The sequence below is a fragment of the Oncorhynchus mykiss genome, chromosome 26 (assembly GCF_013265735.2).
Source record: "Oncorhynchus mykiss isolate Arlee chromosome 26, USDA_OmykA_1.1, whole genome shotgun sequence".
Lineage (NCBI taxonomy): Eukaryota > Metazoa > Chordata > Actinopteri > Salmoniformes > Salmonidae > Oncorhynchus > Oncorhynchus mykiss.
Genome location: NC_048590.1, coordinates 43,828,936 through 43,843,974, shown reverse-complemented (window position 1 = coordinate 43,843,974; position 15,039 = coordinate 43,828,936). Strand labels below are relative to the sequence as shown.

Below are 15,039 nucleotides of genomic sequence, written 5' to 3'. Positions count from 1 at the left end.
AGGTAATAACTTGGCTATACACACGGGTTACCAGTACAGAGTCAATGTGCAGGGGTACGAGGTAATAACTTGGCTATACACACGGGTTACCAGTACAGAGTCTATGTGCAGGGCTACGAGGTAATAACTTGGCTATACACACGGGTTACCAGTACAGAGTCTATGTGCAGGGGTAGGAGGTAATAACTTGGCTATACACAAGGGTTACCAGTACAGAGTCTATGTGCAGGGGTAGGAGGTAATAACTTGGCTATACACACGGGTTACCAGTACAGAGTCTATGTGCAGGGGTACGAGGTAATAACTTGGCTATACACACAAGTTACCAGTACAGAGTCTATGTGCAGGGGTAGGAGGTAATAACTTGGCTATAGACATTGGTTACCAGTACAGAGTCTATGTGCAGGGCTAGGAGGTAATAACTTGGCTATACACACGGGTTACCAGTACAGAGTCAATGTGCAGGGGTACGAGGTAATAACTTGGCTATACACACGGGTTACCAGTACAGAGTCTATGTGCAGGGGTACGAGGTAATAACTTGGCTATACACACGGGTTACCAGTACAGAGTCTATGTGCAGGGGTAGGAGGTAATAACTTGGCTATACACGCGGGTTACCAGTACAGAGTCTATGTGCAGGGGTACGAGGTAATAACTTGGCTATACACACGGGTTACCAGTACAGAGTCTATGTGCAGGGGTACGAGGTAATAACTTGGCTATACACACGGGTTACCAGTACAGAGTCTATGTGCAGGGGTACGAGGTAATTGAGGAAGATATAGTATGTAGGTATAGGTAGGGATAAAGTGACTAGACAACAGGATAGATAGTAGACAGTAGCAGCAGCTTCTGTGATGAGTGTGGAAGTGTGTGTGTGGCGACAGTGTGCCTGTGTGTCAATACAATTTTACAGTAAAATACACATTACAGCAAAAGGTAATGAACTAATATTTTACTGTAATATAGTCAATATCTTACATGTTCAAGTAAGTAATAAAATATGTTTTTAAAAGTTGTTACTTTCTATTTTCTTGATCCTCATCTCCCAGGGAATAAACAGAACCACGATGTTGTACAGCAACCTGGAGACCTTCTTCAGCAGCTGAAAATATATAACCATTTTCTATTAGTGTGTGTGTATATATTTATATATATACTGTATATATTTGTCTGCATGGCTTTTTTGAATGATTGATTTACTGTTATTATCGTGTCTTATTTCAGATGCCCAAACCATTGGACTTAAACAGTCAATTATTTTCAGGGTTTATGTGCATGTGTGTGTGTTTGTGTTTAAGGAGGAAGAGGTTAAAATCTTTGCTTAATTCTCTCAGAGAAGATCTGTTGATTCAGTAGCCAACACATACAAAGCAACACCAGTCAAGTCCCATCACTTAACATCAAATGAACAGATCCCACTGTGCCATAGATAAATATTGTATTTAATTCATTTCATGATTTCGTGATAGGGAGGGGTACTTCATTCAAAAGTCAAGATATGATTATTCATATACACATAAGTCCATTCGTTGAACAAATGGATGTGATTTCTAAATTGTAATTAAGCAGAAGCCAATATATATATATATATAATTAATTATTCCTCATCAATCTACTTTCTAAAAGTCAATTAATTTTAATGGTGCTTCGGTAGCCTTGCCCAATCCCTCCTGAACATTTTAATTAAACCAAACCATAACAACAGGCTATAAATTTGCTTGGCTGCGGTTTGCTGAGGCTGTGTGTGTGCCTATGTGTGTGTGCGTGTGCGCGAGCGTGTGTGTGTGTGTGCGTGTGCGTGTGTGTGTGTGTGCGTGTGCGCGTGTGTGTGTGTGCGTGTGTGTGTACATGTGTACGTGTGTGTGTGTGTGTGTGTGTGTGTGTGTGTACAGAGAGAAGCCTACAGGCAGAGGGAGCAGTGTCGAGCTCTAACCTCACGGTCTCGTAAACACAGTGAGAACAGAAAGGCAATGTTAAGTGTATAACTCAGCCTACAGAACAGAGGGAATGGACACAGTAACAATCAGGCTGAAGGCATCAGATTGTTGCACTGCAGTAGAGAAATAGTAAGCTAATTCTCTTAGCTAATTTTCAATTAAATCATATGTGAAAAAGTAGCCTGACACATTGATATGCCTAAAAATGTTAACGTGTTTATATCTGTGTTGAAATTAGAGTTGCATTCAGTTTGTGAAACTAGATGCACATTACTGGCACAGCAGAGTTTGTTTCATTGTTTGAAAACAACAGTACGCTATGAGATGTCAAAACGTAATACTTAACCTGCAATAAAATGTGCTACAACAAGTGAAACTATGACCATGAAGATGCATTTTAAGTGGTACAGTCATTGTGTTGTATAATATGGGTGTGTTTGTGAACCTTCTTGCAGTATGTGTTTTTTATCAGGACAGGTGTGTGTGTGTGTGTGTGTGTGTGTGTGTGTGTGTGTGTGTGTGTGTGTGTGTGTGTGTGTGTGTGTGTGTGTGTGTGTGTATGTGAACCCACATCAGCCCCAGCAGCCTGGTACCCTCTGGTCCTTGTTAGCCTCCCCTCGTACTTCAGGACAATCTCTCTGGCCTGCCTGGAACAAACACAGGGAGATAACAATGGCTTTTAAACTCTGATCTACAGTCAGTAGAAACACAAACACATCACACTGGAAGAGTGAATATGATTCAATACACTGATCTAGGTAAATCAGATATAGTAAAACATTTTAAAGACATGTAAATTATGATTCCAGAGATTGATGTAATTTCAGACAAAAATAACTTGCAGCAGGTTAAACCCTTGCATGTTATTTCACAAACTGGTCCTAGTTCAGCTTTACTGTGCGTGGGAGTAGAGTATTCCTACTGTGGTTCTCAACCCATCACTGGTCCTAGTTCAGCTTTACTGTGCGTGGGAGTAGAGTATTCCTACTGTGGTTCTCAACCCATCACTGGTCCTAGTTCAGCTTTACTGTGCGTGGGAGTAGAGTATTCCTACTGTGGTTCTCAACCCATCACTGGGGTAGTTCAGATGTCTGTGGCACTTGCTCTAATCAACGGTGCCTACTCTCAACAGGCTTTTCACAGACTCATGTGCTCCTCTGAAATTATACATCTTAAATAAAAATGGTTTAGAGCAGATTCAAAATATATTTTAGAAAGAGAGGAGGAGACTAAATAAAAAGAGCCAAAGCGGGAAGGGTGGAGACGGACGGTAACGGAATTCTGGTTTCCATGGTTTCGTACTTGTGCCTATATCACCAGACCATTGGGCCTGCACACTCTTTTCATCTTTCAACTTGCTTATGGTACTACTACTAGGATAAAATGTATTGTTGATATCCTGTATGTTATGGTACTACTAAGATAAACTCTATGGTTGATATCCTGTATGTTATGGTACTACTAGGATAAACACTATGGTTGATATAATTTATGTTTGTATGACTGTCTGATTGCTGCATTGGTACAGGTGTCCCTATTAAAAGATATAGCTGTTTAAATACCTAGATAAATAAAATGCACTGGAAATATAAAATATAAATATTTAATACCCAAAAAAAGTTGAGTATGCCATTTCAAAACAAATCAAATGAACTTCGAGATAAACGGGGACAGGAAGTTCACAACAAGCATAACGGGGGTATGAACCAGTGATTTGCAGTGTAAAATATGAGGTGTTTTTGCAGGGTGTGTAATCAGCAGTATTCACCCAGAGATTACTGAGGACGTAAAACGCAGGCTTGCATCTCATCCGTGTGACGGTCATAAAGCCTAGAGCAGTAATAACAAACCACCCATATAAAACCTGCTATGGCTAGAACCTACTCAGCACATCTCTCTCGCTCTCTCTCGCTCGCTCACTCTCTCGTTCTCCTGAAGTGATGCTCTTTGAGAAAAATACTGTAAACGGCTGTAGTCAAATCACATCTATGTTTGGTTATAAAAAAGAGCGACTTTAGGCTATTTACTGTATTAAAAAATGAATATTGAATTGTGTTTGCCTGACAACGCAACAAAATATTAACATTTAAAAAATATGTATCTGCTGCTTGGATAGTTCCATCTGAGCCACTGGCTTAATCCCGTTCTTTAACTTTTATTTTTGGTTGAGTTGGAGACGTGGATCTAACTTGTAGACAATTTAATAGGCTATTTACTGTATTAAAAAATGAATATTGAATTGTGTTTGCCTGACAACGCAACAAAATATTAACATTTAAAAAATATGTATCTGCTGCTTGGATAGTTCCATCTGAGCCACTGGCTTAATCCCGTTCTTTAACTTTTATTTTTGGTTGAGTTGGAGACGTGGATCTAACTTGTAGACAATTTAATAGGCTATTTACTGTATTTCAATCCATTCAATTCATCCAGAAACCCCAGGCCTGTTGTTCTATTGTCGTTGAGGACTTTGAAAATGCTATACAGGCTTAAATAGCCTCATTGATGATACGTGAGTGATACAGTATGGTCACTTTGCTCTGTTAAACCTTCCCCTTTGGAATGACTTCCATAGCAACGGTGAATCTAAGTGGAGATCTCAACAATCATTGTCACAATAGCACATTGGTAATAGTCAGTGACAAACATCATAGCTAACCAGGGCTGGGCTTGGTTAAAACCCTGGGAAAGAGACCAAAGGGTAGCTGTAGATAGATCAACTCTCCAGTAGGAAGTGCTGCCCAGACTGTTGTTTGTTTTCTGAAAGTGGATATAACATTGAAGATCTGACATTGTTTTAAAGGTAAAAATTCAACATATTTTATAGAAGGTTATCTATGTTGAAAATTGGTTACCATAATGACATAATCCTATGGTTGAAATTTCACCCTCAAAACACTTTACGAAGATAACGTTTTTCAAATCCAATGTATTTTCCATGTAGATTCCACGTCACAATACAGAACCAGGCAAAGTATTATTGTATTATTGCACAATGTAGAGAATAGCCAAAATAAAGAAAAACCCTTGAATGAGTAGGTATTCTAAAACCTTTGACTGGTAGTGTATATTGACAAATTATGTTGAAACAACATTGATTCAACCAGTTTGTGTCAAGAGGGACACAACCCATCCCCTTATCCAATTATCAGCTGATGTCAAACACACGTGGGTCTACAAATACAATTCTCTTCCTCAATAGTGAGTAGCGAAAGAATACTATATAAAAAGTCTAAATGACTATGACATCCTGGCATTTAAAGCATACTAAACCTGATCATTTTGACATACTATAAGACTTAAATATTTGCAAACCTAGAATGCTTACTATTTAGGACATAGGTATCTGGACAAGGTCCAAATGTCTAATCTGTGTTGTCAGGAGACATCTGGATTCCGATTTGAATTTAATAGCATCCTAAACCCCCAGAACAGGAGACAAACACAAAGGTATCAGGTGTGTCCCTCTACATGCATGGTGTTTGTATAATCAATGTGTGTGTGGGACTAGAGGTTCCGACCCCAGTAAAAATAGGAACCAGGCGAACTAACAGCTGATGAAATAATTACTCCGCTAATTTGGTTTATTTTCTGTGGGAGGAGCCATTAACGTGGCGAGGGAGTGAGGAGCCCGGGAGAGGCAGATGTTAATCGTTATTTACTTCGCCTCATGCTTTACATTCCGATGGCTCCTCCGCCCATTAGCGACAGAGAGTTAGCGCCTTTTCACCATTTATGAGCTCTCAGGTGTTAATGAAGAGCTAGTGTTTACATGTTTCCCCTATCTGGCATGTTAATGGGTTTGGAGAACCAGACTGCAGGGGGGAAAACAACAGCGAAGAGGGAACAAAACGTGCACTTGACTATGCATAGGGTTTCTTATACTGTGGTCAAATGCATCTTGTGATAAATCCATTTGTATACCTGTCCTGTCCATCTTAAGGAATTAAACCTAAGGTTGCGTCCCCAATGGCCCCCTCTGCCCTACATAGTGCAATACTTTTGACCAGAACCCTATATGCCCTAGTAAAAAATTGTGCACTAAATATGGAATAGGGTGCCATTTTGGAGAGTTCTAAGATGCTGTACCTAAATCTCTGCCTTGGTTATTTTGAGCTCCAACACCTGTTACCATGAATTAGTATTATAACTATTGGACCTGTTACCTTGAATTAGTATTATAACTATTTGACCTGTTACCTTGAATTAGAATTATAACTATTGGACCTGTTACCTTGAATTAGTATTATAACTATTGGACCTGTTACCTTCAATTAGTATTATAACTATTGGACCTGTTACCTTGAATTAGAATTAGAACTATTGGACCTGTTACCTTGAATTAGTATTATAACTATTGGACCTGTTACCTTGAATTAGTATTATAACTATTGGACCTGTTACCTTCAATTAGTATTATAACTATTGGACCTGTTACCTTGAATTAGAATTATAACTTTTATACATTTTACCATGAATTAGTTAGTAGTAGTTATTGGAAAATTTTTCTTGGGTAAGCCCCATTTTCTAATTCATTTGATTATTTTCTTTAATCACAAAAACAATGCAATTTAAAAGGCCTACTGTTCTTCTGCGGAGGTGTTTAATTTATGTATGAATAGCTGGAATGTTTTTTGTCACCACACTCTCTAGGCTGGAGTACTGTGGTGAAGGACAATACCATAACACAGGCTTGAGTACTCCGGTGCTGGACAATACCATAACACAGGCTTGAGTACTCCGGTGCTGGACAACACCATAACACAGGCTTGAGTACTCCGGTGCTGGACAATACCATAACACAGGCTTGAGTACTCCGGTGCTGGACAACACCATAACACAGGCTTGAGTACTCCGGTGCTGGACAATACCATAACACAGGCTTGAGTACTCTGGTGCTGGACAATACCATAACACAGGCTTGAGTACTCCGGTGCTGGACAATACCATAACACAGGCTTGAGTACTCCGGTGCTGGACAACACCATAACACAGGCTTGAGTACTCCGGTGCTGGACAATACCATAACACAGGCTTGAGTACTGCAGTGGTGGACAATACCATAACACAGGCTTGAATACTCCGGTGCTGGACAATACCATAACACAGGCTTGAGTACTCCGGTGCTGGACAACACCATAACACAGGCTTGAGTACTCCGGTGCTGGACAATACCATAACACAGGCTTGAGTACTCCGGTGCTGGACAATACCATAACACAGGCTGGAGTACTCCGGTGCTGGACAATACCATAACACAGGCTTGAGTACTGCAGTGGTGGACAACACCATAACACAGGCTTGAGTACTCCGGTGCTGGACAATACCATAACACAGGCTTGAGTACTGCAGTGGTGGACAATACCATAACACAGGCTTGAATACTCCGGTGCTGGACAATACCATAACACAGGCTTGAGTACTCCGGTGCTGGACAACACCATAACACAGGCTTGAGTACTCCGGTGCTGGACAATACCATAACACAGGCTTGAGTACTCCGGTGCTGGACAATACCATAACACAGGCTGGAGTACTCCGGTGCTGGACAATACCATAACACAGGCTTGAGTACTGCAGTGGTGGACAATACCATAACACAGGCTTGAGTACTGCAGTGGTGGACAATACCATAACACAGGCTTGAGTACTGCAGTGGTGGACAATACCATAACACAGGCTTGAGTACTCCGGTGCTGGACAATACCATAACACAGGCTTGAGTACTCCGGTGCTGGAATATACCATAACACAGGCTTGAGTACTCCGGTGCTGGACAATACCATAACACAGGCTTGAGTACTCCGAGGCTGGACAATACCATAACACACAACACCATTTTTTAGGACCACTTTCATTAAGCAATACAGCAGTGTGTGGGCTTTACAGTGTGTGTATGATTTACTTCAGAGATTTGAGTTTGTGTCTCATGGGCTGAGCTCGGGTGTGCATGTTGATGATGGTGTGTACATGTGTGTCTACTCAATTCAGTATGTGTGCATCTAAGTGCCTTACTTGAGGGCTTTGAGCTTGCGTCTCATAGGCCAGGCTCGGGTGCGTATGTTGGCGATGATCTCCTTCTGAAACTGGATGTTCTGGAACATCTGCTCTGGGTCGTTGCTGTCCGCATGCTCATCCTCCTTGCCCTCCTCATCTGATTGGCTGCAATGGGACAGAAGGAGAGGGGTCAACATGTTATCTTGATGGACAGCTGTGCTCTGCTGTGTGAGTGAAGACAGACTCAAAGAAGCAGGATGTTGATAGTTGCTTTTTTCTTGTAAAGTCAATTTCCTCACAAGCAAGGCAAATGGTAAGAGTTCATAACATGACACACACACACACACATGCCCACCTGCACCAGAAGCAGGCATGCACCAAACACACACACAAAAAGTGAATGTACAAAGTCCCTACATTAAAATATCAACGTAATCCACACGGTTTATTTTTCATTTAAAAATGCAGTGAACCTAAAACAAGATTGAATCACTATTTGTTTAAGTCATACACATGAACTTAATTATCAAAGTGAGGATACTGAATGACATGAAAATGTATAGGAGGAATGGTTGGGTAGATAATTTAACTCCTACAATATAAATATTCAGCTTGAGCGGGAGATAATGAAAATCTTAAATACTCAGTCACAGGATGTGTATGACTCCGTCCTCCTGAAGAAAACTCCAGTACCCTGTGCTCTCCAGTCACTCGTCTGGTCAATCTGTCAATTATAGAAGCAGTGTTCCCTGACGACTGGAAATCTGCTGTCATAACACCAATCTTCAAGGCTGGAGATCCAACTGATGTGGCCAAATATAGGCCCATCTGCATTCTCCCAATCATATCCAAGGTGGTAGAAGAGGTGGTGGCCAACCAACTAATAGCCCACCTAAACTCAGGTCACTCTCCTCTCCATCCAATGCAGTTTGGTTTCAGGACACATCATTAAACCGAAATGGCAAACTGCTTATTTGTCAAGGAAATAATGTCCAAATTTGCCAAAGGTTGAGTTGTGACAGCTGTTTTCCTGGATTTAAAGAAAGCATTCGACACAGTGAACCACAATGTGCTGCTATCCAAACTGTCAACCCACAAACTATCAGCACACACAAACAGATGGATGGAATCCTGTCTAACCAAAAGAAAACAATGCACCAAAAATCTAACTTTCAACATCCGCTCACTGCTCTGTCGGGGTCCCTCAAGGATCCATTTTGTGCCCACTTTAATTTAGTATATACATCAATGCAAATGTATGCAGACGATACAGTCTTCTACTGTATGTACATGTCAAGACAAAGCAATTACAACAGCAACGAACAAAATAGCTGACTGGTTGGACTATTCATGTCTAACATTGAACATAACAAAAACTGTCTGCATGTAAATTCCCTCAGACCATCAGCCTGAGGGAATTTCATAAAAATGTAAATTGTAAAACATTTAAAAAGTTATCCTTTTTAGATAAAACTATACAAAATATAATCAGGTCACCAAATAACTATTTTGCTAAGGTCTACAGTAGCCTCAACAGCACTCTGTAGGGTAGCACCATGGTGTAGCCAGAGGACAGCTAGCTTCCGTCCTCCTCTGTGTATATTCACATCAATACAAAACCTAGGAGGCTCATGCTTCTCACCGCCTTCCATAGACTTACACAGAAATTATGACAACTTCCGGATGACGTCCTCCAGCCTATCAGCCTATCAGCCTATTGCAGCATGAACTGACATGCTGTCAGTAATCTTTTACATAAATAGCAGTCAATATTTAATCATCACTTTATTCAGTCTCATCTGAAAGTTATAAATTCTTGGTTATCTTCAAAAACCCTGGCTAAAACGTTGAATCAGCAATACAAAATTTGGTTTAATTATTTATTGACTAAATACTTAAATAATCACACAGAATTACATCTACACAGAATGGATCATACATTGATTACAAATTATGTCATAAAGAAAACGTCCCTGGTGGACGGAACAGATAAGACAGCTGGTTACACAAAGAGAGGGGGTTGGATTTGAATGAAAGAGCGGGAAGACTGAGTAACAAAGGGAGACGCTATGCTATCGTAAATACAGTATCTTATGCATTCTAAATTACCGCCCATTTGAAAAAGGTAAATTCAATTAATATTTACTCTGAGCTGCGCTTCGGTAGGTTGGTCGTAGATGGTAGGCCAGGTTGTCCTTTGAAGCATGTCTGGTGGTAGAACGGTTACTTTGTGGTATTGTTGTGTGTGTTAGATTGGATACATCATCCGTCCTTTCCTAGCCCACATTTACAGCGGCTGCTGCTAACTCAAAGCCTAGGAGGTATCACCTCTGGAGTGAATAAGAGTTCAAAGTTCACACCAAGTTGCCATACTTTTAAGCTCATGCTATATTCTGGCTGGCATAGTCGAAATTCATCCTTCCAGGGTGTAGGTCGTCACCTTCACATTGAAATCCGATGCCAATTGCGTTAGGTTCTTGCTGATGTTGGCTTAGTTCTGTAGGTGGTCTTTGTCCTTTCAACGGGGGGACTGCCAGTCCGCACGTCCTTGGAACAGGAAGTTACATTTTCGTCCAGGGGGTTATATGGGATTGGGGGAGAGAGCCGTGTTTCATAGTTTACAACCCATGTCTGTTCACTTCGGCGGGGCCTCTGAGTGAGCAGAGGGGTGTTCTTCTGACAAACCGTTCTCTCATTAAGAAGCTAAAAATTACATTTGACCTTTTCACAAATAGTTTCATATTTAAACATTTAAATTGCACAACAATTCCATGTGGATCTGATAACTAGAATGTGTAGATTTTCCAACAGTTTATGTCGTCCTATCATCAGTAATCATGTCTCAGACGCCAACTGAACTGACATCATATTCATTAAATCCCAAAGCATATTTTCAACTGGTTGGATTACGGAAACATGGTTCCGTTTCCCATCTTGTGATGTCACCAGACTCTCACCAGTCACCTTAAATGTGTCTCTCGACCTGTGTGCACCTACGTTGTAAACTTTCATTCATAGGCTAGGTTGTAGCAACCACATGATGGGCATAGGGAAAATTTGAGTATCATGTAGTAGCCTAAACCTATCGCTGTTACATTTAACTGGGTGAATGGAATATGAATGAGAGTCATCCAATATGCTGTAAGAGAAATAAGGCCACGTTCATGAACAAAGAAAACGGCCCTGACCACTGGTCACAACCTGGTCACAAGATAATATCACATCAATGAAAACACTTCAAAAGCTCTATAAACAAACTCTGAAAGTGCTAGGGAAAAAATGACCACTGCAATATCATTAAGAAATATAACCTACTGAGATTTGACAAGTTCTTATGCCTCTGATGATTATGATCACTCATGACCTTGCCCCACCTCCTCTTTGTTGCATATTGCAAAGACCAGGAGGACAAGAGCTTCAACCAGAGGAGACTGCTCAGCTCAGTTTAGATCCACTACATTTGTCCAGACAACTTCCTCAGTCGGAGCGTCTGGATTATGGAACCCCCTGCCAACCAGTGTGACAGAGTGCAGTACTTCTGCTAGCTTCAAGACAAACCTGGAGAAGTGGCTAAAGGCAAACCAGCCATGCGGACATGTATAGGAAAAAGGGACATTTAAACTCTTTTGTAATATTATAACTAGAATGTCTATTGTTGTATGTATGTACAGTACCAGTCAAAACTCATTCTAGGTTGTTTCTTTATTTTTACTATGTTCTATGTTGTAGATTAATAGTGAAGACATCAAAACTATGAAATAACACATATCATGTAGTAACCAAAAAAAGTGTTAAACAAATCAAAATATATTTCCTATTTCATATTTTAGATTCTTCAAAGTAGCCACCCTTTGCCTTGATGACAGCTTTGCACATACTTTAGTCATTTTCTCAACCAGTTTCATGAGGAACGCTTTTCAAACAGTCTTGAAGGAGTTCCCACATATGCTGAGCACTTGTTGGCTGCTTTTCCTTCACTCTGAGGTCCAACTAATCCCAAACCATCTCAATTGGTTTGAGATCAGGTGATTGTGGAGGCCAGGTCATCTGATGCAGCACTCCATCGCTCTCCTTCTTGGTCAAATAGCCCTTACACAGTCTGGAGGTATTTTTTTTGGTCATTATCCTGTTGAAAAACAAATGACAGTCCCACTAAGCATAAAACAGATGGGATGGCGTATTGCTGCATAATGCTGTGGTAAACATGGTGGTTAAGTGTGACTTGAATTCTAAATAAATCAGACAGTGTCACCAGCAAAGCACCCCCACACCATCACACCTCCTCCTCCATCCAATACACATGCAGAGATCATCCGTTCACCTACTCTGAGTCTCACAAAGACGGCGATTTGAACCCACATTTCCAATTTGGACTCCACAGACCAAAGGACAGATTTCCACCGGTCTAATGAACATTGCTCATGTTTCTTGGCCAAAGCAAGTATCTTCTTCTTATTGGTGTCCTTTAGTAGATGCTTCTTTGCAGCAATTCAACCATGAAGGCCTGATTAACACAGAACACAGTCTCCTCTGAACAGTTGATGTTGAGATGTGTCTGTTACTTGAACTCCGTGAAGCATTTTTTTGGGCTGCAATCTGAGGCTGGTAACTCTAATGAACTTATCCTCTGGAGCAGAGGTAACTCTGGGTCTTCCTTTCTGTGGCAGTCCTCATGAGAGCCAGTTTATCATAGAGCTTGATATTTTTGTGACTGCACTTGAGGAAACAGAAAATTACAGAAATTTCCCAGATTGACTGACCTTCATGTCTTGAAGTAATGATGGACTGTCGTTTGTCTTTGCTTATTTGAGCTGTTCTTGCCATAATATGGACTTGGTCTTTTACCAAATGGGGCTCTCTTCTGTATAATACCCCTACCTTGTCACAACACAACTGATTGTCTCAAACGCATTAGGAAGGAAAGAAATTCCACAAATTAAATTTTAACAAGGCACAGCTGTTAATTGTAATGCATTCCAGGTGACTACCTCATGAAGCTGGTTTAGAGAATGCCAAGAGTGTGTAAAGCTGTCATCAAGACAAAGGGTGGCTACTTTGAAGAATCTCAAATATAAAATATATTTGGATTTGTTTAACACTTTTCTGGTTACTACAGTACATGATTCCATATGTGTTGATTCATAGTTTTGATATCTTCACTATTATTATACAATGTAGAAAATAGTAAAACCCAGGAATGAGTAGGTGTATCCAAACTTTTGCCTGGTACTGTATATATATTTGAATAGTGTGTTATATTGTAGCATTGTATTGATGTTGATTGTTTTCTGCCCAGGGACTACAGATGAAAATGAGCAATCTAGCTCAATCTGGTGCAATGGCATGTTGTACATGGTCCCCGACAAATACATGAATACATCAGAAATAATACCAGGACCAGAATGACAACAAGCCCTTGGGCTGTATTGGGTTTTATCATCCATATTGTATTATATATGTAATGTTGTCTCCTGCTGGAGCCTTCTACCTTAATTATCAAATACATTCAGTCAATCAATCACTAACCTGTTTGACAACCTGGATGAGGATACATTTATACGACAACAGTTTCCATGTATACATGTAAATTACACTTTTGCAAGTCATAAAAAAGGATGCTATGGAGTTGAGGTCAAAAACTGAGAAATAATAATGTCCTCTGTCCACACAATGCATATTCATTTGGCACATGGAAAGCATAATTTAATATCAACATGAATAGAATAGTACAAAATGGAATAAAGGGTTCCAATAGGGTTTATCGGCTGTCCCGTAGGAGAACCCTTTTTGATTCCAGGTAGAACCCTTTTGGGTTCCATGTAGAGCCCTCTGTGGAAAGTATTCTAAATGGAACCCAAATGGGTTCTACCTGGAACCAAAAAGGGATCTTCAAAGGGTCGTCCTATGGGGACAGCGGAATAACAAGGTAACACCTTTTTTCTAAGATTGTAGAACTCACCCTGGCTGGTTGTCTTGATAAGATGAGTAAATCCGCCTGGAGTTCTTCCTGACACTCTTGTGTCGCTTCACGGTAGTCGAGGGTCTACTGACCACAGCAGTCTCAGACACGCCACTCATCCTGACCGTAATTCAGCACTGGTGTGTGTTTCTGGGTGTGGGTATATGTATGCAAGCTTAAACTTTCAGCTCTGTCCATCCATCTGTGTGTGTGTTAGGGTCAGACTGTGTATGTGCATGACGAGTGTCCCTGCGTGTGTGTGTTCTCCGTGGTATTTGCTTGACCGCGTGTGTGTGCAGTTCAGTTCAAACTTTCAGAAAGCACTAACTTGACACATCCCCCTGTGCTCTCCTGAGACTCTCTGCAGACTGATTGAGGCAAAGCTGAATGAAGTCTAGGGGCCGTGTGTGTGTGTGTGCGTGTTGGAGCTGAGAGACGGGAGTGGCTGGGGCAACCTGCAGTCGTGGTACCTCATTGGAGCATCAGACAGACCCTTGGCCGCACAAGCCCTGCCTGACTCTTTCTCGGATCCAATCAGAGAAATACTGAACTCTTAAAGGGCTAGTGCATGCAACACACACACCACACACACACACCTCCCTGGCTGTCATGAGTTGTATATTTGTGGCTCACACAACTATGGTTGGTTTGTGTGTTTTTCTCCAATCAAACTCAAATAATGAATCAATGATAATATCTTCTAACAGTAAAGCCTGTGACTCCATTCATTCAAACCCATAATGCAGTATAGGCCACTGGGAGGGGAGTTTACTTGGTGTTTTTTTTACAATAGCAATTTGCTCATCGATTTGACCCAAGTGAAATTAATACAATCTAAAACCTTTATCAATTCACTTCATGAACTGACTGAATTGAAAAGTGAATTGATCTAACCCTGGTAGATAGTGGATACCGATCATAGTATATGATCATTTAAATAATATAGTGTACATTGTAATTCTTTCGATTTCATTCAGTGTCTTTCCTAAGCAGGTCTAAAATGAAATCCTAAGCATTAAATAAACCTCTGTGGAACCTTTTGCCAGGAACACAGAGAATTCTAATCCGGTTCACATACAGAGGTGCTTTCATAAGCCTTGGGGTGTAGTCAAATCAGATCAAATCACACCTCTTAACACA

The 15,039-nt window shown here is 40.7% G+C and overlaps 1 protein-coding gene across 1 annotated transcript in view; it reads right to left on the bottom strand.

Annotated features, from left to right (window-relative positions):
• LOC110526986 (transmembrane channel-like protein 3) overlaps positions 1-14,326 on the bottom strand; it is a 50,090-nt gene extending 35,764 nt beyond the window's left edge. Inside the window, exons 1-4 of the mRNA XM_036963629.1 lie at positions 13,900-14,326; positions 7,959-8,105; positions 2,515-2,590; positions 1,027-1,108 (exon numbers count right to left, since the gene is read on the bottom strand). Of these exons, the coding sequence (XP_036819524.1) occupies positions 1,027-1,108; positions 2,515-2,590; positions 7,959-8,105; positions 13,900-14,018 (424 nt within the window). The 5' untranslated portion in view covers positions 14,019-14,326. The remainder of the gene's footprint in view (positions 1-1,026; positions 1,109-2,514; positions 2,591-7,958; positions 8,106-13,899) is intronic.
• Positions 14,327-15,039: the final 713 nt, after the last annotated feature.